Raw genomic sequence first — 27,390 nt, forward strand, 5'->3', positions numbered from 1 at the left:
AAACCAACTTTATTTAATATCTTTACAAAGCATATTCATTTGAAGTTTGAACCATTTCGGTTTCGTCCTTCCAGAAGATTCGAAACAGTAATTACGCTTCTGAATGTCAAAAGTGATAATAATTCCAGAAAAAAATTCAATTCATGCGGATAAATGTATACTAACAATGAAGAGTTGTTTCAACGCGTTAATCTCAGAAACTGTTCGATAAGTCTTGACCTCAGATTTCAGCATATTTTCACTGATAATCTTAATATATATAAATTACGTGTCATGTTGTTTGTCCGCTATGGACTCCTAAACTACTGAACCGATTTCAATCAAATTTGCACACCGTGTGCGGTTTGATCTAACGTCAGAGATAGGATAGCTTACATCTCAATTTATACCCGCAATATTATTTTATTGCAAATTATTTGTTAATTATTTGATAGTCACAATTCTAACAGATGGCGCTGTGTTGAAAGTACCAACGTTTCACATAAGCTACATTTTAATGGCATAACCACCAATAAATCATGGTGGTCCCCATGACTGGTGTTCTCCTACCGTTTCCCTTAAATAGTTTACTACTATGTAATATAACAAAAACCTTAGCCACAGCAACGCTTGGCCGAGTCTGCTAGTAATATTATAAAGTATAAACTTTATAGGCAAGTTTATCGCCTTCCGTGCCTGACGCATGTCCTGCCCACTGAAGTATTTCCAGAACCAATTCGACTTAGGGTCCTTCAAGAAAAGAGTGTACCAATTCTTAAAAGGCCGGCAACGCACTCGCGAGCCCTCTGGCATTGAGAGTGTCTATGGGCGGCGGTATCACTTAACATCAGATGAGCCTCCTGCCCATTTGCTATAAAAAAAAAATTGCAGTACAAAGTACACAGCTGTTTCACGATGAAACAGAGTCAACGATCCAATATCTGATATGAACAGTAACGATTGAAACAATAACAACGCTTAGGCAACTAGTACTATCAAGTTTAAACGCATATCATTTAAGTAAATCTATAGAACGCGGGATGTCTAACATCACAAATCATTTACATCGTCCTAAAACGCCTTTAATGGACAGTTATTATTAACATTCTGTTTATGAAACTCTCATCTCGGGAAAAAACTGGAAAATTGTCGCAACAAATAGGGATAAGTGGAAACTCAAACTCAAAATATCTTTATTCAAGTGGGTAACCAAGTACACTTTTGAATCGTCAAGTTAAATTAATCGTAAATTTACATTTACTACCAGTTCGCAAGTCAAGGGCGTAGAGCGGGTAAGAAGAACTGGCAAGAAACTTTCCGCCACTCTTTTTAATCGCCAAGTATTGTCATACAAATTGTTTGAACTGAAGAATCTGGAGGAGGCCTTCACTCCATCGGAGGTCGAGTACAAGTGTAAAACTTAAAAGACATGGACTTACTGTAGTTATAGTGTACCTACTCGAATAAAGGCTATTTTTATTTTATTTTATGAAACTCTCACAGCTGACTAAGACAAAATGTGCTGTTTTGAAAACTACACATTTAAAATTAAAATATGTTAAAGTAACAGTTAATTTATATGTAAATGCATGCAATGCAACGAAAAAATATATATATACCTCTCATTATATTTTTTATTTAATTTTTTTTCTTTGATTATTGTTATTTTGTGTGTGTGTTTTTGTTTGTAATAAATGATATGTCTATGTCTATGTCATTATAAATCCTAAAAATATGAGTTTTTACAAGAAAAGACGTGAAACTTAACAATCGACACTTACGTCAGGCCGTCAAATGAGTGGTGAACGCACTCTAAACCAAGTAGTCATACAATCTTTATTCATTGCGGGAGTAGAGCCACTAACATGATAAGAGATTATATACTGATAGCGGTATTTGTGTGGACATATTAATAAGCAAATTTTGTTATAAATAAAGATAACCTGTATCTAAGGGCTATTTGTCTTTATTAGTAGGCTGTATGTAAAAACTCTCAAGTTTTAAAGAATTAGTGAAGGAAACATCAATATAGACCCAAAAAGAAAATTAAAAATGGTCTCTTACTAGCCACAGATGTCAATCTATTCTATGTTAAATATGGTAGCCGAATTATATACTTATACATCTATTATTAAGATAATTTAATACAGAGATCTCAGTTCGTTGTCCGTTGCTTTCACTCCACTCTTATAAGGGGAAGCATACTGCTGGAATATATAGGTTATGGAAATAGATTTTTTGTTGCTTGTCCTCCCTTGCCATACAAATGATGTAGATAATAATAATATTTTATTCAAAAGAGGGTTTTACTGAGCTTTACAGCAATAATTAACATAAGAAGTAATAAACATAAAGCAAGCATCAATATCTACTGTTCCTAAGACACTGCCAATACAATTACAATTACATAATATTTTTGGCTAAGCACCAAGATATATAAAATATTTATTTGCTATGAGATTCTAATATCAGACAAAATATTAAGCAATTTTCAAATTAAGCGAGGCTTTGATATAAAAAAAGGACTAAAATAATGTATTTATACCAGGCTACTTGTAAACTGGTAAACAAATGTGTTCCTTTGGAAAGATATTTCTTTCATCTTTAACTCTTCTTAGGCAAACAACACATCTTTCTGTAAGTAGCTAAGTCACTATGGTATAGCAGATTTTTTAAATCAAGGACAAATCATACATTTAAAGCATACATGTACATTCTTACTTAGATTGAACCAATATTTTAAAAAAAGAAAATGTATTGTACTTACTATTCTTATAATTTATGTGGTAGTGATAGCTAACTCTGGATTTTATGTTTGTGTTGTGTTAGTTCCATGTAATAATTTGTGTAGTTTAAAAATGTCTTAGGTTATACATATATAAAATGATTTAAAGTCAAGTAAAAAGTTTAATATGTTGTGGATTCACAAGAGAATATTTAAATAACATTTCGTTGTATATGTACTAGTACAAAAGACCGCAGAAATATAAAAACGCATTTCGTAATTATTTTAAGTAACTGTATTAGAAGGTCAAAGTACAAATCCTCACCTTGGAACATAAATACGACTGAAAAATAATTTAAGTAATACCTTGATATATATTCGACGCACTGACGAGTTCTGCACAAACGTAGTTTTATAATTGTGTATACGGGAAAATAAAACTGTACTATATCACTTTTATCACAACTTTTAATAAGTCAATGCGAATTATATTCAAGACTCACACATTATCTCAGTGGTTTTAAAAACAGAAAACACACGGACTGCGTCTTGTAATAAATTTTATCCAAAAGATACACTTGTTATAAACTTCCAAGTTAAATATTACGAAACGCGTAATAAAAAATAAAACGTAAATAATATTTATTATTAAAATCACTAATCACTATGCGCTTACTACTTTACTCTACTTTAGTTTGACAACTGACAAATAAAACTCTGTTTTCCCTTCGCGACTGATTTTTTTTGAAGATTGTATGATCGCGACTGATAGAATCATAGAATGTTGACAATTGGCATTCTATCTTAGGTCGTCATCTGACAACCGTTTGACGTTAATATATATGTCACAAAATAAGTAAGAAACGTCAAAAAGGTATTGGATTTGACAGAGGGGAGTCATAGTTAAGTGTTAACAAAACATTTAAACCACAGGATTCAGGAACAGAAGTTGCTCAATGCTCACACAAATAAAAGAGCATACGCCACACACTAGAGTTAAGAAATTAGACTCGCGAATGTGCATACCCACTAAAACCCCAAGGCGCCACCAACAATCGCCTTAGGCGGGATGCGGTAACAGCAGAGCCTTATCCGCTTCCCGACATGAGATGCGGCGGTGGAAAAAAAAAGGGTAGCAGCCCCCTCTAAAAAAATCCCATAAATCCGGCGGCTGTATTCTAAATATTGCCCATTTTGTGTATGAAAGTGTTACTGAAAATAATATTGCATGTCCCAAACATGTTCACGCCGTCCCTTTTTTTAAAGATGTGTCTACCTGAAAGCCTGTGCCTACCAACCTATAATAGTAAATAGTGCATACATCATAAATAAAAAGCAAAATGGATTATATGTTTTATTAATTTAATAACTTTAGTAACTTAAAGCAAATTTTACAATATTCCAAAACATCCCAAATTCCTTTTACAATAACAAGGATTTCTAAATACAAGCAGAAACATTTTTTCTCTCAACACAGCATACTGAATACAAAATTTAAAAATAATAGTGGCAAATTATTAAATTATTAGTATTAAAAATATAAGATATAAGACTTTCAATAAAGCTATTGAAATAACTTTCCAATATATAGAGAAAATGAAATCATGGCCTTGAGTGGGCCTGTGGTCACATGAAATAATTTCTTAAAAATTATTCATTCCTAATTCAAATTCAGTAATAAGCTTTTGGCTCTTTATAAATGCGCATTAGTGTATATAACTTTACCAAAAATTTTCAATATTATTAACTAAACTATCAATCACTAAGATCTGAATCAGAGTCTGTTCTTCCCCTTATAGCCTTCTTACTTTGGATATGCACGGACTTCTTTTTACCCTCAGTAGGTGGTGTTAGAATGTCTCCAGAATATTCGATCACTTCTGACCTAAAACAAAATTACATAAAACCATATTTACATTGTCTACAACAAAGATGCCTCCAAGGAAATTGTATAATATTAACTGAAATGGGAAATTTTCAAAATCTATATGCCTGCAAATAAAACAACAAATAACTATCCTCAGCCGATAACCTTATTAAATCATAGAAAAAAAGCAAACTTTAACGACATCGTTATAGACAGAGAAAACCGTACGGACAGCAAATTTTTATATTAAATTAAATTTATTAATGGAGGCCGATAGTGAAGAAGCCGACAGAACGTAAGAACAGGCGTACATTGCAATCATCTACAAGCATAACTATTTCCCTGGCTGTACAGTTTGATCACTTATAAGCATGACGATTTCCTAAATCGTCGGAGTCACGCCCCGAGGGTATAGCCAGACGCAGGCACTCTCTTCGACTGTTAGTGTGCAGTCATTTACAATTAACTAAATCATGGGAGTTTCACCCCGAGAGCATAGCCAGACGTCGGCACTCTCTCTGATTGTTAAATTGCACTCATTCGTTACATAGCAATTAACATAATCATTATTTCGCTCATATTCTATTGTTACGCGAGTGATAAATATAGAGTAAGTTAAAAATATTCTATTATTTCCCCGATGACCCAGGAACCGTACACCCATGCTACAGGAATTTGTCTGGGAATGAAATTAATGTCACGTGACCATTTTTTGATTAGGGGACCGGGAGGAAGGATCTATAGTTCTATAGTTTTCTAATGTAAAACTATTAGAAAAAATATTTCAGATTGTGTCAGTATGTTTGACAATTAGGAAGAATATGCAATTATGTATTTATATATATATATCGCTACAGTCAACGGCGGATCCAGGGGGGGGGGGTCATGGGGGTCATGACCCCCCCCTGAGCAGGACTGAGGTGGACCACTAATTGAACATATATATTTTATATATAAATTTGTCACCATACAGATTATATGTAACTTCAATATTTAATTAATTTAATTTAATATAATAACTTTGTATGAGTGCAAACGTTTGGGAACGAACGCATCGAATTTGAATTTTCCGCGCCACACTTGCGCGCGCTTGTCGACTATGAAACGTCTAGCTAGACCTTACCTCAATCGGAATCGAAACGACTAAACTTCAACATATCATAACATAGTCTTATTTTAAATTGTGACATCAATATGTATCCTAATATAGGAAAATTGGATACCCTGTCAGCAAAGCGACAGCAGAAAGGTCTTTCTCTACGTTGCGCAGAATTAAATCGTGGCTAAGATCTTCAATGGTTGAAGATCGCCTAACCGGACTGGCACTTCTCCACGTTCATGAAAACGTACCCGTTGACGTAAATGATGTAATAACACGTTTCGGGAAAACACGTTACAGAAAAATTTATTTAGTTATTAAAATATAATATGTATTTTGTCTGTTTCTATTTTCTTTGATGGATTCCTTTGTCGTACCATCTCTTCACTTTTGCGGAGTTTAGCGTAATACCCCTCGACATACCTCTAGCTGCTATGACAAATCATTCACAACGGTTATGTAATATAAATAGGCTGCCTCATTCTGTACGTGATAGTCAGGCCGAGCTAAGCTCGCCAAAACAGCCCGAACTGAGCTGTAAAGGCTCCGAGATTCCACTTAAAAAAAAAACGTGATAGTGTTTCTCTGGATGTCTTCAAGAGAAGATGGTAATATGTACGTGTATACAGGGTGGTCCAACTAGTGACGTCAATAAATTACATACAGCTACATTTATTTTACGGGTATTAAAATTAATTAAAAAACCACATTATTTAGTTTAATTTACCATAAGAATAATAAAGGTCGAAAAAAAACATTTTTAATGCTTCAATGATTTTTAGCCTATCCACCAAAAAGAAATCCACCGATTACAACAAAAAAAGACCAATTAAGTACCATTTTTTCTTTGATTTGGGTAGCTTAGAACCCTGTGGAGTTTTTAAACTTAGCCAGAAGCTATGGAAACTTCTATTTGTATTTTTAAATTGAAGTCGAATGTTTGGGCAAATCCAGCTAAAAACTAAACTTCTAACCTTAAAACCTTTTTTGAGTAGCTTTAACAAAATTTTATAAGCTGGGATTTTTTTTACTTGAACATCATTTAAGCCTTAAGGCAATCATTTAACAGAAAAATCTGTAAAATTCATATCTTTTTTGTTGTAGGTATAACAAAAAAAGATAGGAATTTTTGAAACCTCGCTGGCAGAAAACATTCAAAAAACACAAAAAAATTATAACTCGAAAACTACAAAAAATCGCGCATACATGGGGTATTTTCGTATGCCTCCAGGTGTGAGGAATCTAAAAAAAAAATATTGACGTCACTAGTTGGAACAACCTGTATGCAATACTTACGTACATTAATAAAATACCTACTTTTTACTTGTATCTATTGTTATCAAAATTAAATTATAAGTTCTTGACTTGACCACGACTATGTGACCCCCTCCTGGCGCCAAAGCTGGATCCGCCCTTGGCTACAGTTAAGCAACAATACGATAGTAATGATCTTGATGATGACTTTCGATTATCATCAAAATCTATGGCGGTATATAGGTAGTTTTTATTTGTACGTATTCTCTATACCTCAAATTGCAAATGAAAAGTATCTTCCTTTGTAATTGTTTAAAAGGCCTGATATCTACACTACACTTATCAATAATTTTCATAATTAAAATTTTAAAATTAAAATCAATAAACTATCTACATTACTACTCCACATCCTTCCTTATATAATTTAAAAATGGTGATATGTCTTGTATCCTTTACTACTGTTTTAATAATCTCTTTTGTTATTTTCTTGCTCTAACCTTATTGAAGAGATCACTCGAAAGCGAAAAAGCAAACCTTATTTTTTAAGTATATAATTTGTACTGGTTTTTGCAATAAAGTGTTAAATAAATACTATGTAAAATTATTATACCTGGCGATCCTCCACTCGAGCATATCTGTGGAGAAGTCATCTCGGTTACCAAGTTCAGTGAATCCAACCACAAAATCCTTTGTCTTATTTGCTTTCACTAATGCAAGAGTTGGTATTACACGTATTTTGAGACGGCCTGTCAGAAATTTTAATCTTAGTATAAATCAATACAGAACATTCCAAAAAATAAAAAATACAATTTTTTTTTTATTTAAATTATCACAAAAATCAATTAAACAAATTCTGCACACCACAATGATAAAATGTTGCCAGTTTTTTGGCAAACTTTGCTATATCCACTCTTGTTTAAATTATAATGTTAGAATACACTATTATTGGTATGTGCTTTCTGTAAAGTGGACTCTGTATTTCACACATGAAGGTGGATTTTTTTTTTAAATTTAGCTTATTATTCTCACTGGATCTTTTTAATGAACACTCTTTCTTCATGTTATAAAGGTTAATAACATTTACAAATAAATATTGTGCCCTGAATAGCCCTCAAAACAACTACTTAAAAGACAAGCCTTCAAAGTGAAACAATTACTCTTTCCACCAGAATCAAATTTACAAATTAGACAATTGGTTTTTGCAATTAAGCTATTAACGTGGTTAAGTGAAGTGAAGTGACGTTTAATGGGTCACATAATAATTACCAGTTAAAAATGGTGCTTTCTCAGCATCCATCTTAATGAATCGAGTCTCAACATGCTTTTTGGCCAAGATCTTAAGGTGCATGTCAAATATGCGACACCTAGGTGAATCATGTCTATAGAAATGGCATACGAGGTTCTCACTCTTGTTGCATATAGTAAAGAATTCCTTTTCTCCATCTATCTCTGTATATTCACCATGACCCTATAAAAAATTCAGTTATGCATATCAAATTCCCTAGTTTTGCTGTGTAAATATTTACATTACCATATAACAACATATGTGTAAAAACTTTATATTATTATTGTATTATTTGTATACATCTCTAATACTTAAAAAAAATTAACCTTTATCAACTTAACAAAAACAAAACTTAGCAAAAACATATTCTAACTATTCTTATAGCATATACAATGTATATATGTGGATATGTACATACATTAACCAGCCACTCTTGTTTTTGTTTAGCACGTTGTTTCATCTCATTTAAGCGCTGTTGACGAATAGCTTCAAGGTCACCACCATCCAGAGCATCTAGCCTAAAAAATTTAAGAAACACCAGTAATTTAATTTGTTTCAGTTGATGTGACGATAACATAGATAATTAAGAAAAGGTACATAAATTGAGAACCTTTTTTTTAATTATACAAAACACTTACTTTTCCAGCTCAAAATCGAGCTGTCGCTCCATTGTTTGGGCAATTTGTTGTATAGCTTTCTCCATGTTGTCTAAAAAAACAAAAGTAATAGACTTAGTATTGAGTCCAATGTATTTATTTAATATATATTTACTGAAGTTTACTACATCATACATAATACTATTATATCTATAGTATATGTTATGAGCAATCTTTTCTGAAATATATGACAGTTTTGGTAAACATAAACAGAAAAACAGCGGATTCAGTATGAGAGGTGCCTGAACTCTTAGCTTGGTTTTTGTAGCCAGAATTTCGACAATTCTGCTGATTATCAACCTTGGATATGAATAAGGGACGACCATGTTTATGTCCCGTAAGAGGTTACTGTTCTGTATTTGATCATTTAGCAATTTCAATAAGATCATAACACCGGCTAGAGATCTCCGGTTGTGTCAGTGACAGTATATTTAATTTCTTACGTTGCTGATGGTACAGGTGCCTATGAGAAATTCCTGTACTTGTGACGTACAAGGCGTTGAGTAAATTATACTTCAATCTTTCAAACCGTTGCGAATATATTCAACATTACTGCGCACTAGAGTGTTACACAAAATTATTTTAGTTTTACAGCCAAAACAATCGGTATTCCGTTTAAAAAATTTGAGCTTTCGTGCGGATGTGGTAACTACTTTATAAGCTTGAGTTATAAATGTTAATTTTCTATCAATAATTATTACATATTATAAATATGTACGAGTTAAAGTTTCAACCCTTATAATTATAGACGATCATCAATCTAAAACGTTACCGTTCTTTAAACACCTTACCTGTAGTTTATACAAAAAAATTATAAATTCTGATACGTTAAACGTTTATTAGTAACTTAGTAAGGAAGCCGATGACCTCATTGTGATTTAAGTTGTACTACTTGCCACACATGTTATAAAAAATCTTGATATACTAAATACTTACCAATAAAATTTCGTGAAATGAACACAGGTATATAAGTAATAAAATAAAATCTAGATAAAGTGTCTCTAAAGAAATTATATTTTAAATTAGACACTATTTGTTATTTGAAATTTCAAAACAATTTTTCAGAACACTAGTCTAGATGTGAAAATGTCAAATTTGAGAACCATAGACCACTATTGACTACTATTTTTTGTTCGACTATTTAAATACAGAACGTTCAATTCCCATCTTAAATAATAAATGTAAACTTACTGGTTTCAATGTTTATCGTTTAATAAATTGAGAAGGTGTAAATCAAACTCATTCTTTGATTCTAAAGCGCAAAACCGGTAAGTTGGGACTGAGTGGTTTGATACTTATAGTTTATTTTATATTTATCTTCGGTACTTAATTGTGACTTCATAGGGGTTTCCAGTACTAACTACTATACGGCGGCGAATCGAAGCTGAGGGCACATCGATTTTTTTTTTAATATTTTTTTTTTTAAAAGACAATTCACACCAATTGACCTAGTCCCAAGCTAAGCTGGTGAAGCTTGTGTTATGGATACTAGGCAACGGATATACATACATATTATAGATAGATAGGCATATATATACATATTTAAACACCCAAGACCTAAGCACAACACCAAATGCTCATCACATCGATGTTCGTCTCAACCGGGGATCGAACTCGGGACCCATGGATTCGCAGTCAGGGGTACTAACCACAAGACCAATGAGTCGTCAACGATGATCATCATCAATGATGGTGTTTTCCACGCCTGGTAAAAAGAGGAAGGGGAAGAAGAAAATCAACTTGGACAGTTTCGATTTACAGTTGATTGGGAATAAAGTAAAGGAATACTATACAGTTCGAAAGGCAAATCCAACAGTTATGAAGCTGTTGCAAAATATTCTTCGACAAGATATTGCTATCAACGGAAGAAAAATATTTTTAATGGTTAGAAAAATATGAAGTTATAATCCCTCAAGAACAATAAATGCTAGTGGAGTTCTTGCAATTGCTTTCTAGTAATGAATGAGGTGTTAAGTTATTTGTATGATTGAAATGATATATACCTAATAGATTAGTACATTAAAGTAATTTATGATTGATTTATTTTTCATGACATATCTTCCAATCTTGAGAACCCGATGTATAACAACATTCTTCATACAAATAACAAATATACTTCATGTACATTAACACTAAAGGACTAAATAAAAATTAAATAGTATCAAGATCATTTAATTCAATTTTCCCAGTATTGCTCACAACAATTTTTATTTCTCTATTTGCCATGACATTCCGGTAAACTTAGGCAGATAGTAAATGTAAACTTATTTGTAAATTAAAATTACATTCACCTTCGAGTACCATATTAACAAAATGTATAGGATTGCCTTTTATGCAGTCTTTATTTTTCTATATTAAGAAGCTTTTTGTACAAAGTAAAATAACGATTCTCTTTAAAACAAGTTTCCTGCTTCGCAGAAAACTCAGTGCTTACGATTTTGTCAAATTATAATAGGTAAATACCAAGTTTCACAAATCCGTACTATTTCTAAATCGCCGTGTTAAGAAAAACAAAGAACCGTTAAACTTTACATAGAACGAATTACAAATGTATTAGTCTAAAGCCGGCTCCAGACTTTCCTAAGGCCCTATATATGTAAGATCCTTGCGTTTATATCACATATACAAATATATCATGCCGGTGGGGTGAGACAATAAATCGCCATATATAACACCAATTTCAACTAATTTTTTTTGAGTGCTGATATTTATATTAAAACCACCAGTTTCTAAAGTTCCAAACTTAATTCGAAATTAGCCGCCCAGAGTGTGTGGAGTGCCTGTCGCTTGAACATTTCAGAAATAAACACACTGATTTGTATATTATTCCGAAAGAAGGCAACACCGTCCTCTCGAACATGGCACAGGCAAATAAAATATCACCGTTTTAACGGCCGTTAGTCCAATTTAAAAAAATTATCCCCTAAATTTTATGATGGGATTCGTGGATGGCTTAAAACTGAGATGGCAAAAGTTTGAGAACGTCTGTTTCGATCTTTCCCCGTTGGGGTAAGATTCATATTATATAAAAAACAGACAATTAGCTGTATCTTGGTTAAATACAGGTATTTTTTCACTAAAGTGAGGTGTAAGTTTTCAAGTCACTAAAAGCTATGGAATTAAAACCGTGGACGACATCTCACATTAATTTTAACGATTTTAATTAAATTTTCTACGAGGTTCAAACACATCATCTTCCCCCCACTCATATTACAACATTAAGGACCTAGTAGGTAGTTAAACTTAAATACGGTGCAAAAATTCGATTTATATTTTTTACGTTTATTTAAACGAATTCAAAAAAAGAGGCTTATCAGTTTGACCTTGTGTTAATTGTAACAGAAAATTAAATACGTTTTCAACTAATATTTTGGACACTGATCCAAAATAGGGTAACTTACCAGATTTTGTCATGTCTTACTTTCGATTAAACTTTACAACCAATTTAGGTTCCGTTATGCTGTCATGGAACGATTTTTTTAAATCAAATATGATTAAGCGATTATGATTATATGATATGATTTAATGACCACGCGTATGTCCTCTGTATCTGATTTAATATTGTTCCACTAGGATATTATTTGAGTAATCTTTTTATATATATATATATAAGAAAAATGGTCTTCGTTTGAGGCTCCTTCACGCCTAAACCACTAATAGTATCGACATGAAACTAATTATTCCTAGATGGTTTATGGCTATTTATTTTTTTTGCTGTTTTACTTTTATAAAAAATTATACATACGGACTTCACCGCGGAAACATTCGGGGAGGCTTCCTAGAACCTCAAAACGTCAACATCTGTTAAAAACTCGATTTTCGAAAATTTTCAATTTTCTTAGCGGGAAGTTAAAAAGAAGAATAATAAAAATATGAAAAAATATATAAATAGTGAAACATAAAATTTTATTTATTTCCTATTTTAATTCGCCCAGCGAAGCGGGCGGGAAACTGCTAGTACTAAATATAAGAAATAAAGGCATAGCTTTATGAGTGGTTCGTATGTTCTATAGTTCGAAGTGATCTTGTTGAAGATCATTACACCTTCATTCATCATAAAAAGATCACTACACTTTAAAATTATAGTTTTTTTAGTCTTTTCCACCACAATTTGACACCTCAACCAGTTTAGCTCACATTTTTACAAACATACATAATATTATATATGAGGTATTTTTCCTTTGCAGCAGTCTGTAGCTATATAATTTAAGACTGAATTAAAACATTTATTACACACAATTTTAAAGCTTTTACAAAAGGCCATTTCCAAAACAAATACAAAAATGACGTATGTAGGTACCTACTAACAAAAAGTCTGTCTTAAATGGGTGGTAACAGTTAACTAAAAGGATTGTTGTGTAGCATTTGGAATTGTAAATATACAGAAAGCACAGAGGTAATCTAAAAAATAACTTAAAAAAAGTTAAGGTCAATTTATGCGTCTAATCCCCTTAACACTTGCATTTACAAGAGCTAGTCGTATTTGACTTTGTATTTTTGATGTTATACTGGCCTGTATCTTTAAGTCCATATTATTAAGTCCCACTTATGAGTCTATGACAGCATTTTAATATACTGATGTCTTACTTCATCATACAATATTGACATGAGTGAAGATTTCACAGTAGGTATTTATGGCAAATTAAGAAACCTATTACTGTCTTACTATTTTAGGACTGATGTCATAAAAGCATCTTAGATTGTCTTTGTTGTACTTTATTCAGGATACCAAATAATTTTGGTTATAATATTTGGTGGTCTATAAATATTTCTATACACAACCTATATCTATAGACAATCAATGAATCAGTTGCTTAGCTTGCCTGATATACAACAAAGCTATTTAATTTACAACCTGCAGTTTTTATATATACACTTAATAGCAACTAATCAGAATTCAGAACCAACAATATGAAACATTTATCTCTAACATTAATTAAATTTACACAGTCATAGAAGATGATTAATGTAATTAAATGCTAAGCTAATCAATAAATAAATGCAAAATAGCTTTTACAATGTGCAGTAGTCTTTCTGTCAGGAATTTGTTGAAACTGCTTTGTACAATCTAAGTCGAGAGGCTGAGAGCGCTGCTAATACCGTGTCACCATTTAGTTGGGCCGCACATACATCTAATGCAGGTTCAGCTGCAGGCAAAGACATAGTCCGGGCTCCATCCAGTCCATGTAAAAATAATGCAGACTCACTTTCTGAATGAGCACCCACCCAAGTTGCTCCTGGGGCTGTTACCCAGGCAGCACGAGACATTGTTAATGATCGAGAAGATCCACTGAATGTATGCTCAACATCAAATGACACTTCATCACTTTTAAAACTTGATTTTAACTTACACAGTGTCAACTTTGACCTTTCTGACCCACTAGCCCTACCTGACACCAACACTTGATGGGATGCACCATTATAACACAGTGACATAAAAGGACCATCTACTGGCAATGGATGTGGCTCCCATTGTCTTGTACTACCCACACTCCACAAATTACAAGAGTTTAATTGGCATGATAACAGTCCAAATTCTGTTGAACATAGTGATACAACTGGTGAAAGATCTCCAGGTATTGAAACTTTATTTATATAAGTATTAGGATTACGAACATCATATTGGCAAATGACACCTCCTACACCCCCAACATAGAACTCATTGCTTCTTAGATTGTCCCATGAGCATGACCACAAAGGTACCCCACACTTAATAGTGGAGCTGGGTATTCCTCTTTCCACAATTCTTACACAACCATCTAAACCAGCACTCAAAAGTAAATCTCTAGGTTGAGAATATGTAATATCTCTGATTGGTTTAGGATGCAAGTGCATAAACTGTCCCAATTTGTAGTCAACACAACTTACTTTTCTGATTCCATAACCAGGAAACAAGTAGTTAGAACTTTTTTGTGATATGTACAGTTCATATGTTCGACAATTGTATGTAAGCACACGACAATCACCATCTTTACATATTTCCAAATTTTTTTCTAAAGCAAACCGCCATGATCGTCGTGGCGTCTCCTCTTTATTGACTTGTTTTTTCAGTAATGCTTTTCTCAAGACTTCTAACTCTAATAATCTCGAACGATGTGCTATCTTTGAAGTTTGAAGCTCTAATTCTACTCTGTTTTTCTCAGACTGTAAGATTTCTATTTGTTTTTGAAGAGCAGTTATTTGTGTAGTATCTGCTGCAACTAATCGTCTGGCATAAATAAATCTCAGATCTTTCATAGATGCTTTACGTTTACATGTAGGGCAAGATCTGTTCTTAGACACCTGTGTCTTGAGCCACCTTTCAACACATTTTGCTCCAAATAAATGTCCACATCGGAGTGCAACCAGTCTATGGTCACCTGAATTTCCCCAGGTATCTAAACATATTGGACAAGTTTCACCATCACAGTCATCATTTTGTTTAGGGGAACTTAAACGTCTTATTTTTGCAGGTGGCTCTGAATAATTCTCATAAGTCTTAACTATATCTTGAGGTGAGCTGCTTGATTCTTCATTAACTATAACTGGATTGCTATCTTCTGATTGTTCTAAATTTCTCGATTCATAAGTCCATGGTATAGCAACATAAATATTATTGGAAGGATTTACAGGTTCATAAATGGGTAAATCAAGATGTACTTCAAGTGCAGCAGGCCGATAAAGAGAGGTCATAACAGCATAACTTTGTGAGTTAGAATTCAGTGAAGAAGAAGGCTCATAGACTGGAGAAGAAGGCTCATAGATTGGAGAATAGCGTGGTGAATGAGGCTCATAGCGTGATGAAGGAGGCTCATAGCGTGGTGAAGAAGGCTCATAGCCTGGAGAAGGTTCATTTAAGTGAGAGCTGTCTTCCAGAATGTCTGGGCTCGGAGGCGAAGGAGTCTCTGAGGCATTGTTGGTTGAATGGTCATCAATTATAATATTGGGACTGCTGTCTGAGCTGTCACCCATTGCAATTTCTATTCCTGAAAAAAAAAGCAATAAGTATAAAAATCTAATATATATTTAAATTTAAAAACATCCCACAGGGGATTAAGAATGTTTTGATTATTAATATTTTATATCTGGAAGAATTTAATAAAATCTACAAATCCGCTTGTATTTGTCCTATGATTTATCAAATTATAGTAAATTTCCAGCTGACAGGTCTAATTTTTTTAGAGAACGTTCTGGAGTGAGTTTTAGTTAAAATTTTAAAATGATATATCTTTGTTTAACCTTACAGATTAAATTAAATTCGTCTACAGCAGATGTGTTAATATTGTTAGTCAATTTATTTTTAAAATTCTTACCCTCATAAGATAGTCACGTCTGTGTGATTAGTTTGCAATACGATAATATGTAAACAAACGAATTATAAAAGCAAAGTTTTACAATATCAAAATATATCAATAAAAATTAAATAATTATTCATTCTAAACATCTTGAAAGTTAAAACCACAAACGCTAGTCTACGACAGTGTTGCCAGATCCAAATTTAATTTTCCGGGAGGTATATCTATAAAAATCCGGGAGTCTTATGGTAAAATTACAAAAATAATCGGGAGAGTTTTAATACATATTTTTATTAAGTTTCTGTAAAATTTGGTCTTTAATTTCGAAATTGAAGCAATTAGAATTTTTCAAAATGTTTTTTGTATGCAGGACTCCCGATATTACCGGGGTAGAGAGTTGGTTCCGTAACTTTGTTTTCGTTAAATTTATTTGCGAAAACAGCCTTTCCACAGATGCACTTGAGTGTGGCAAGCACATAAAACTCAAAACTGTCAAAGTTAAATTTGGAAACATTTTTCTGCCATCACCCAAATGCATCTGGGCTATCTTTTTCCAGAAAGCTCCTCAATCAATGCCCCTACTTCAGCGCCTAAATACCAATCTTTTATATCCATGTACTTTCTGGGATTTTTATAGTCGATGTTTTTGTGATCATTTCTTGAAATGTATTCTTCTTTCACATAACATCCCAAAATTGTGTAGATTACGGTCATCACCCTGTTGTAAATTATGTGTACATTTGTATTTTCTGATTGCATGGTTCTGTTTAGTTCGTTGAATATTCCTAAGGCATACGCCATAAATTGCAGATATAGCTTGTTCACTGGATTTTCTATCATTCTCAATATGTTTTCTGCAGCTTTAATAGGGTCGCTGAAAATAGCGTCCCTAAAGTACAACTTTAAGGCTTCGTATTGTTCTAGCAACCTCTTTACTACTGCCTCTAAAGAGAGCCATCTTGTTTGAGAAGGTTGCAGCAATTTGTGTGGTTTTAATTCCAAAAATTCTTGGAATTCTTTCAACAAGCCGGTACGTTTTGGGCTACCATTCAAATAGTTATACACATCCCGTGCTAGATCTTCGGGTTCTCGAGGCAATTTTAAGCAAGCGTTTGACGCTACAAGATGTACAGAATGGCATACACATTTCATAACGAAAAGGTGTGGTATGTCTTGTTTGAACTTCGTTGCAAGAGAATTGTTCTTTCCCATCATTACGTTGGCACCATCTGCGGCCAGCCCTATCATATTTTTTTTATAAGGAATCCCCAATTCTGTTATTTTTTTTGTAATTACTATTTTGTTATTAACTAGACATTCTAAATTCTGATAATTTTTTACAGCTTTAAAACTTGTTTATAACACTTTAAAACGATATTTAGTCCGAGATAACAAAAACAAAGCGATTGCAAAATGCAAGCAAACAAAACTTTGCTCACTTCACTTCACAGACGCAATCTAATCTAATGCTGTTGATTTAAAATACCTTACTAATACTATTACTATTACTAAACTGAACTATGTCTCCTAATTTGGTCGTATAATAATTAGAGAAACCGGTTTGTCTATGTTCTCTGAATTCCAAAGGTTTGCTGTTTTATATTCAACTTTATTCCATTCCATCAAGGCATACTTTACGCTACATACTTTACAAACTCATTACTTTTGTGATTCGTTCGGTGGTTCGGTGATTCGTTTCACGCAGTAGAGGCAGTGTTTTTAGTAACTTGAGTTGAATCTGTGGAACAGTAAATTAAAATCGGGAGGTTTAATTAAGGATCCGGGATATCGGGAGACATTTAGTAAAATCGGGAGAACTCCCGGAAAATCGGGAGACCTGGCAACACTGGTCTACGACGTTAAAAGCTCCGTACAGAGTACAGACTACAGACTAAAGCGCTACTAAGAGCCACAGAAACGGTCTTACTTGAAAACATTCATAGCTAAAATACTATCCATTGTATATCATCAAAAGAAAATTACAATTCAACTGTCAGATATCAGTCTGTCAGAAATCAGAATTTCAGAATCTGGTTAACTTGGTTGGAATAACGGGTTCTTCTAGTTTCTGATTTTTTGACTCTCTATTGAGTTGACTAGGTTTTATTCGTAGTCTAGCTGTACTATATAAAAACTACCAGTCTCATAGTATTCCGTTAGGACGCAAAGAGGTTTCTTGAACAATGCTGTGATGTTTGATTTTGTGTTTTAAGTGAATGTTTTTAATGGCGGCGTACTACAAAATGTTTATGTGAAAAGTGTTAAAACAAATTGGATTTAATTGTTGTAATGAGTAGGACCGTTGGTAAGAACTAATTTTGTTTATTTAAAATATCATCATTTACATTTCTGCTAGCCATCTTCAACTAGTCATAATCGGGTGTTAAATGTTTTTTGATGTAGATTACATGTTACAACAGTTGTTTACTGTGTGTGAGGTTTGTGCAAATTAGTTTCTAGGCCAGTGTTGGTCAATAACGCGCTTGTGGCGAGCCCTGTTGACATTTTAATGCATATCGCAATAGTGTGTCGCAAAAGGGAAGTAGGTCATGTGAGTTCAGGGGGCGGATTGCGCGCGCAATGACGTCAGAACATCCCTTAGCCGCACCCCCAAACATTCACTTTCAATGTATAACTGATAAGTAGGCCACCTACATAGTACATATTATCTACAATCTGATAGGGAGAAACTGTGACAGTTGCTACTGTTTACATTGCCTACTTAGATGAAACCTTCACAATTTTTCTGTATATCCTATTGTATGTATATCATAACAGCAATTGGCCAAAGTAAGTTTACTTTTTTTGGTATCACATGCCTACAATCAGCACATTCCATGACTCTGTACTATGTACTTCTGGTGCCAAGATTGAATCTAGTATATCATAACATAAAGCAAAATAAAATGTAATGGTAAGGTTTAAAAACTTTTTTATTACTTATTTGAAGTTTTTTACTAGTATTTTTCTTTTCTTAGTAACTCTTTTTTTTTTTATGTAATAGGAGGCTCACCTGATGTTAAGTGATACCTCCGCCCATGGACACTCACAATGCCAGAAGGCTCGCAAGTGCGTTGCCGGCCTTTCAATAATTGGTACGCTCTTTTCTTGAAGGACCCTAAGTCGAATTGGTTCGGAAATACTTCTGTGGGCAGCTGGTTCCACATAGTGGTGGTGCGCGGCAAAAACTGCCTTAGAAAACGCTCTGTTGTGGAACGACGGACGTCGAGGTGATACGGATGGTATTTTGTATTTTGCCTTAACGTCCGATGATGAAACTCAGCTGCAGGTATTAGACCGAACAACTCCTCTGAACACTCTCCATGGTAAATGCGGTAGAAGATGCAGAGAGATCCTACATCTCTACGCAACGCCAAGGGATCAAGCCGCACGGAAAGTGACTGGTCGTCGACGATTCGAACCGCTCTTCGTTGAATACGGTCAAGTGGAAGGAGCTGGTACTGGGGAGCTCCCGCCCAGAGGTGAGAGCAGTACTCCATGTGGGGCCGAATTTGCGCTTTATATAGTTGCAAGCGGTGGCCCGGAGTGAAGTACCGTCTCGCCTTGCTGAGCACACCAAGCTTTTTGGAGGCTAATTTAGCCTTTCCTTCCAGATGACCGCGAAACTGAACGTTATTCGATATGTCAACGCCCAGTATTCCGATGCTAGCTGAGGCTTTAAGGAGAGTGTCTTCGAAGAGGGGAGTAGCGACAAAGGGAGTTAACCTCTAGATACCTCAAGAGCTGGCTGTTAATAATGGTTTCCATTATTTTGGAGAACAAGGAGGTTATAGCTATTGGGCGATAGTTGGACGGATCAGAGCGATCGCCTTTTTTAGGGATCGGATGTACCGAAGCGATCTTCCAGCACTTCGGAACAGTGCCGAGCGTGTAAAGGTACCGGAAAAGGCGCGTTAGGACCGGAGCCAACTCAGGAGCACAAGTACGCAGCACAATTGGGGGAATGCCATCAGGCCCGCTCGACTTATGGATGTCCAAGGAAGACAAAGCTTTACGGATAGCACGTTGCCGGAATATAACTTCGGGCATCGTAGTATCACACCGCAATAGTGTCGGTGGTTCCTTCCCTTGATCATCCAAAGTGGAGTTCGACGCAAAGAGACAGCCTAGAAGATCGGCCTTCTCTTTCGCGGTATGGGCCAGTGAGTCATCCTCCCTATGCAATGGTGGAATTGAGGGCTGACAGAAATTCCCTTGGACAGCTTTGGCAAGAGACCAGAAGGCTCGAGTTCCCGAAGGGAGGCGGGCCAACTTCTCACCAAATCTGGCAATGTGCTCTGACTTTGCTTTAGCGATTTCCCGCTTGAAGGACCTGGAGGCTGAATTGTATGCTTTTTTACGTTCGCCGATAGTCACATCACAGGATGTCACCGCTTCTGCCCAGGCTTTGAAGCATTCATGCTTACGGCGCAAAGCCGCTTTGCAAGAACGCCTAAACCAAGGCTGGGACTTGCCACCGACCGGCACCGCAGAGAATGGAATAAAAAGATCCATACCCTGCAGGACCACCTCGGCGACAGAGTCAGCGTCGGCATCTGGAGTACTCGACGAAAAGCAAATGGGCCCCCAAGGGTAGGACGCAAAAAAAGACCGCATCCCATCCCAATCTGCTGACTTATAGTGCTACACGCGGCGACAGCCCGCGAAGCTAGGCCGTAGAGGGCGCGTGAACGGCACAATGCTCCGGACCACACAATGATCTGATGAACCCAATGGCGGTTCAACAGAGACTTGGTAGTTCTCCGGATGTGAAGTCAGCAGAAGGTCCAACAAAGAGGGTTTATGACCATCCACATCTGGTATTCGCGTAATCGCAGGGACCATTTGTGTCAGGTCGTAGGCTAAAGCAAAGTCGTGAAAGGATCTTCCCGCGTGATCGGTAGTTTCAGAACCGAGCCAATCGGTATGGTGGGCGTTAAAATCGCCAAGTATCACGATTTCAGCGGTAGGAACCCTTTCGAGCAGGGAATCTGTAGCCATTTGGATGTGCTCAATGAGTCGGTCAGTTTCGGTATTTCCGCTATGGGACCTATACAGGCATGCGTAGAATCGCGGATGGTCATCGCAGTCTACGCGCAGCCAGAGGTTAGATAGGTCCCTTCCTTCAAGCGTCCCGAGGCGACGAGAACAGATATCCTCTCTGACGTACACGCAAACTCCAGCCCGCGGCACAAATGAATGTTCCAATTTGTACCCCGGGTAGGAGAGGTAGGAAGTATCAGCCGGGGAGGAAATCTGAGTCTCGGTAAGAAAGAGCAAGGCCGGCTTCGCAGTCTCTAAATGGTGGTGGACAGCGTTGATGTTGGAATTGAGCCCCCTAACATTTGTGAAGTCCACGGCGAGTGTGGACGGGGGTGCCTTTGTTAAATTGCTCCGTTTGCCCCGAGAACGATTACTATTGTTTTTATCGAGCGCAGAATTGCCCCCCCCAGAATACGAAGGGCAGCCTGTGCGTCCACCACCGGGTGCTGTGTGTCCCGGTGTTGGACGCCCAGAGGGGGATTCTCCACCGCGAGCGCGTGTGGTACCCCCCTGGGGTAGTTTCTGTTTTTTCTGCACCTTCATATTTCTTGTAGAGGGGAGGGGGAGGGGGATGGGCTCCGGGAGTCTCTCTCACCGCACGAAACGCGAGTACAATAGGGCGAACCTATTGCATCACTTCACGCCGGTTTTCTGAGAGACAGTGGTACTGCCCCGGTCGTGCCTGCCCATTTGGCTGAAGCCCGAAGGCAACAGCATGGCACTCCCACTAGTCTTGAGGTTTAGTTTATAGTTTTTGTTAGCAGATAATTTTGAAAGTGATAGAAGATTACATTTATTATTATTATTGCTAACAAGCGATTTCTCCCAGGCAACCCTAATATGGAACAATAAATAAGAAACATCTACAGAGGGTTAAAGTACAAGAAGTGCCAAATAATTAACAATAAACTCAAAATAACATGTAACTATAACTAATATAGATTTTATCTATAGAAAAAGTCAAAATAAATAAAATTATCTATAAACAAAAAATTTAAAGCCAATCAAAAGGTTAACTGAGTCACAATTAATATACAGTGTAACCTCTTTATAACGAATTTCAGGAGACCAAGCATTTTTATTCGTTATAGAGAGAGAGAATTAATGTGTGGGTATTGGGTTAGACCACATAAATTTTACTCATTTTACGTTATAACGAATGACGTTATAAAGAGTATACAATGTATATATATAAGTAGTATCTAATTCGAGGCAGATAAAAAATGTAAAAAAAAGCTTTTTAAATAAATTTAATGACTGAGCTTGTCTGATATCAATTGGTAAAAAATTAGTCCATATGCAAGTCAAAATTACCGCTAGAGAGCAAATTAAAATTTTGCTTTAAGTAACTAGGAGATTTAGGTTTAAAAAGAACATTATAGAGAAGTTGTAAAATCTGCATCTTATGCGGCAATCGAATGTATTGTGTATTGAAGCCTTGCAAAGTTCTTAATTCGTAAAGGAGTGCTCATTAATTAATACTACTCCCAATAACAGTGCGCAGTTAAGGTTACAAGATTAGAGTACAAATTTTTCAAATAAAATCTCATCAGTTAAATTTGCTTGATGTATTTTTTTTATATATTTACTAGCTGATCCGGCAAACGTCGTTTTGCCATGTTTATCATTTATAATAAAAAAAAGGGGTTGATTGTAGAGGGGTGAAAATTAGGGGTTGTATATATTTTTAATGCTGTATCATATAATTTTTTTTTTATCTAAAAATAAAATTTTAGGGTTTTACCCTTAACATTAAGGGGGATGAAAAATAGATGTTGTCCGATTCTCAGACATTCCCAAAATGCACACAAAATTTCATGAGAATCGGTCGAGCCGTTTCGGAGGAGTTTAACTACAAACACCGCGACACGAGAATTTTATATATTAGATTTACACTTTGTTGCATTATAATATAAAAATTTCACATAATTACATACATGTAAAGGAAAGGCAACTGACGGCCTTATCGCTTTCGAGCGATCTCTTCCAGGCAAACACTGTGAGAAATGTACCATTTAGAACTTTTGAACAATTTAAAATTTATTGTGAGAGTACTAAGAAAAGCAAAATTGAAGGTGTAACTAAATTTAGGAATCTATCTGAAGGTACATGTTGCCGTGGTTTGGGGCGGTGATGGCGGGTAGGGCGGATGGCGGGGGATGAGCCGGCTGCTGTGCTGTCTGCGCGCGCGTCACGACATGGGCGCCGCGCTCTCACACCCGCAGGTAATGTCTTTGATACATATATCTAAAATATACCGACTATTACCCTTGAGCTGTGTGCAAATTAATGCTTCTATAAAATTAATAAATTGCGCTACAACCTCTTTAGGTCTTGGCCTCAGATTTCTGAATCTGTTTCATGATATTTTTTTTAATCTAATAGGCAAGTAGGTGATCAGCCTTCAGTGCCTGACGCACGCCGTCGACTTTTTGGGTCTAAGACATGTCGGTTTACTCACGATGTTTTCCTTTACCGTTCGAGCAAATGTTAAATGCGCACATAGAAAGAAAGTCCATTGATGCACAGCCGGGGTTCGAACATACGACCTCAGGTATGAGAGTCGCACGCTGAAGCCAATAGACCAGTAGATGCTCGTAAATCGTAAAGAGCTCCCATAATCACGGGCTTCTCTTTATATTTATATGAATCAAAGAAAATAACTATTAAAAAAAATATATAATATATATATACAATAACATAATGATACATATTTTTCAGGAAGGGGATGCGTGTGACGGTGGTGGGCCCGCCTCGCCGCCCACCATGGCCGACGTGATACGGTTAGTATTTTTCTTCTTATGATGGGGCGGGTATTGAATTACGCGTTATTGTTAATATTACTTTCGACCTTCCAGTACTTTACACACATAATGGTAAGTTTTAGTTATAAAGAGCCACTGAGTGGTCACGAAACGTTTTACTATTGGGTACAGAAAAAAGTTTCGGCGCGTTACAGGGGGGGGGGGGTGTATGAATAATAAATATATATATATATATATATACTCAAATAATAAACAGATCAATGAGGCCTCAACCTTAGATTTATTTTATTTATTTATCCTAATGTTATAATCTTAGTTTAATCATAAAAACCTTATGTATGTGAGAGAAGAAAATAAAGATTATTATTATTATTATAGATTATTATTTGCTCAACAGTATTCCTACAGCTACTCAATAAACAATATCCAAACAATTACATACAAAAGCCAAGAATGGAATACACATTCAAACATACCTAAACAAAGCACAGTTTCACCTATATATACCAAAAATATAACAAAGTATATATATGTATTTATAATAAATTCTAAGTTCTAAGATTCATTGATCATAATATATATTTCATATAAAGGAAGAATAACAAAGCCCTTATTAATAAAAGATACCAGACTTTTTTAAATTATTTTTTAAACATTTTTTAGTTACATTATATATATCTATTTGCTGGTAATTTGTGTTATAATCTAAAGGTATACGATACATGACTGAGTTACGTAAATAGTTTGTATTAGACCGAGGAATTTTAAATAGTTGGGTTTGTCTTGTATTGTATGAAGAAGGGGTGTGAAATAGTAAAAGCGACAATAAGTAAAACCCATTGGACATTGGTACACACGTACGACCTCAGATGAGAGTCAGTTAATTATAACTCAGAAGATAATATAAGTTATATATTCCAGTGAAAGAAAGAAGAAATCGGGCGGTGCAGGACTGGGCACATTGAGGCGGAGAATAGCGGCTGCCGCACGCAGGCCTCGCGACTGTCGGCCTGATCGAGGTGAGGATTGATACTTCGGATATAAACACGAATTGTTACAGCATTCGTGTTCAGGCAGAGACTGGAAAGTTCTTGAAAGATCGCGGTCCCAGTTTTTTTTTCCTTTATGGCTTTGGCACGGTTCGTGCATTAGCCAGTCTCAAGTAAAAGATTTTTATAATTCGTGCTTTTTGCCTTTGAAATTCGACCATGTCCTCCATGTACGGTTTTAGCACTCGCCCGGTACCGTACAACCCTCCCAAAGGCTGAGAACAAATTTAAATTAAATTAAAACTTGCCCTCGAACCGGAAATCGAACCCGGTACTCCTCAACTAGCTGCCACTTAATAAGGCCGCTAAGCTATGAGGCCCTTCGGTCCCAGCTTTAAAGCTTTATTTTATACTCACCTGACTCAAAGAAAAATTATATGATTTTTTTATTTATTTAATTACCAATTTTGTGGTTACAGTATATATGTCTAGATTTCTAGTTAGTGCTAAGACTTTCTTATTAACCATTAATTAACACAACGAGTTAAAAAACGACTTCATTTACCACAAAAAAATTAATTAGAAAATAAAAGTTAATTATATTAGAACATAAAAAGTACAAATAAGGAAAAAAACACAATAAGACATAGAACAGGGGGTACTTACTACGAATAAGTGAGCGTACATCTTGTATGAATTTTGAGCAAATAAGCTTTTGAGTCAAACAAAAGAATGTCTTGTGTAGACTATTAAATGCGCTGTCTATAGTAAAATTTACGACTTCCGTATCATAAAAAGGACTAATAGGTCTGTGTCATAGTTACGATATATAAAATTTTGTACTATATGTATTCAATATTCCTTTTATCCTTAGGATGCGAACATGCGCGCTATATTCGGTCGGTCGTCAGCGGTTGGCGTGTGGCAGAGGTGTTTCTGCTATGCGCCGAGTTAGAGGCGGGGGCGGCCCTTCGTGACTTGGTGACGCAGGCGGAGTTGGCACGCGAGCCAGCAGCAGCTTTGCACGCAGATCTAGCAGTGCTGTTACGTGACAGAGTGGCCTGTGATGTGGAAGTATGCGGCGCGGGTTGGGCTCTACCAGCTCATAGGCTTATATTGGCTGCACGGTGTACATACTTCAGAGATTTGATGCATCGGTATCCCAAGTATGTTATAGTATACATTTTATTGGTCTGGCATAGTAGATATCTCATGATGTATAGCTGTCTATATATTTAAACATGCTGAAATTTGTAACATAGAAGAAAATAATCTTAGTAAAAAAATTACAATAATCATAAAAAAACTTCAATAATTACACATATGTAATATGTTTTATTTGCCCATTGATGTTTCATAAAAATGACCTATAAAAAGCGTCTCTACTCATGTGTTAGTTTCTCAGTAATGTCCAAATAATATTTCAAATTTAAGTATCGCACATTTTTCTTATTAATTTCGTCTTAATTCGTTTAATAGCACTCTCTTAACTTTCGTCTCTGTCACAAGGTGTTTACGCTATAATATTAAAAAGAGTGCAATAATACTGATAAGATTTTAATAAGCTTGTCTTGTGTTTAACTGACTCGTAATTTATTTTTCGTTGTAAAAAATCATTTTCAATTGGAAAAAAAATGAAGCGTCGTGGTTAAATTTTGGTCCTTCGAAACAGAATATGACATTTACAGGTCGAGTCGTGTGCCATTGGAGGGTGCTTGTGCAGGGCTACGCAGGGAAGAGGGTGAAGCCCTACTCTTGGCCTTGTACGCTGGGGCTGCTCCACCGCCAACGCCGCCCTGTCCTGCCTGTCGCAGTAAGAACGAATGTGTTTTCTTATAAAAGCTTAAGGACTGCCAATTCCAAGGAATAAATGTAAAAGTAGTTTTTGGATGGTAAAAACACAAAAAGATCTTGGTGGATCTTGGTAAACATTGATTTGAAATGGGAACCACATATAATTATTATGATAAAAAGAGCTAATTCAGGTTAGAAAGATTAGGTAAGGTAAGAAAGATAGACCAAACTCTTTTCTACTATTATTTAAAGGGTATATACGGCCACTGTTGGAATACGCTTAGGTAGGGTAGGAAAGATATCACATTAATTGAAAATGTGTAATGGAGGGCAACAAAAATTTTTCAGAATCTTAAGAGGATATCGAAATAACATACAAAATTATTTCTGGCTTTGTAGAACACATTGAGAATAAATGAAAACAAGCGTCTTTGACGCCATACACTAAAACTAACCACTTCCAAAATAATGAAAATGCCTTATTAAACATTTTCCCATACCGAGTTGGAGCCATCGCCTTTATGGAGTGAACTCCGTGAGAATGTTGTTCTGGCCTCTTCACTCAATTCTTTTAAAAACAAATTAGTTTCTTCTTATCCTAAATACACGTAATATTTTTGCTAGTTAATAATAATAAATAAAATACAGTATTTTTTTAAT

At 35.4% G+C, this 27,390-nt stretch overlaps 3 protein-coding genes across 5 annotated transcripts in view; 1 reads left to right on the plus strand and 2 right to left on the minus strand.

Moving 5' to 3' along the window:
- Positions 1–4,045: 4,045 nt before the first annotated feature.
- Positions 4,046–9,960, minus strand: LOC125061385 (thioredoxin domain-containing protein 9). Of its 3 annotated transcripts, none has more exons than XM_047666803.1 (6): positions 9,802–9,960; positions 8,848–8,917; positions 8,628–8,727; positions 8,191–8,392; positions 7,535–7,670; positions 4,046–4,589 (listed from the first exon to the last, which is right to left on the minus strand). In XM_047666803.1, exons 2-6 carry the CDS (start codon positions 8,910–8,912, stop codon positions 4,460–4,462), a joined length of 633 nt encoding a protein of 210 aa, XP_047522759.1. In that variant the 5' UTR covers positions 8,913–8,917; positions 9,802–9,960; the 3' UTR covers positions 4,046–4,459. The 3 variants fall into 3 exon arrangements, with proteins under 3 accessions (XP_047522759.1, XP_047522760.1, XP_047522761.1); XM_047666804.1 differs by lacking the exon at positions 9,802–9,960 and adding an exon at positions 9,657–9,752; XM_047666805.1 differs by lacking the exon at positions 9,802–9,960 and adding an exon at positions 9,309–9,404.
- Positions 9,961–12,757: 2,797 nt separating this feature from the next.
- On the minus strand, positions 12,758–16,317 carry LOC125061369 (E3 ubiquitin-protein ligase RFWD3). The gene is made up of 2 exons (XM_047666779.1): positions 16,158–16,317; positions 12,758–15,830 (listed from the first exon to the last, which is right to left on the minus strand). Exon 2 carries the CDS (start codon positions 15,814–15,816, stop codon positions 13,903–13,905), a length of 1,914 nt encoding a protein of 637 aa, XP_047522735.1. The 5' UTR covers positions 15,817–15,830; positions 16,158–16,317; the 3' UTR covers positions 12,758–13,902.
- A 1,826-nt stretch (positions 16,318–18,143) lies between these two features.
- Positions 18,144–27,390, plus strand: part of LOC125061548 (BTB/POZ domain-containing protein 7) — a 33,833-nt gene continuing 24,586 nt past the window's right edge. The window contains exons 1-6 of the mRNA XM_047667022.1: positions 18,144–18,444; positions 23,288–23,407; positions 23,904–23,965; positions 24,869–24,966; positions 25,811–26,102; positions 26,625–26,749. Coding sequence (XP_047522978.1) covers positions 23,342–23,407; positions 23,904–23,965; positions 24,869–24,966; positions 25,811–26,102; positions 26,625–26,749 — 643 coding nt within the window. The 5' untranslated portion in view covers positions 18,144–18,444; positions 23,288–23,341. The remainder of the gene's footprint in view (positions 18,445–23,287; positions 23,408–23,903; positions 23,966–24,868; positions 24,967–25,810; positions 26,103–26,624; positions 26,750–27,390) is intronic.

The sequence above is a fragment of the Pieris napi genome, chromosome 23, assembly GCF_905475465.1.
Source record: "Pieris napi chromosome 23, ilPieNapi1.2, whole genome shotgun sequence".
NCBI classification, from domain to species: Eukaryota; Metazoa; Arthropoda; class Insecta; order Lepidoptera; family Pieridae; genus Pieris; species Pieris napi.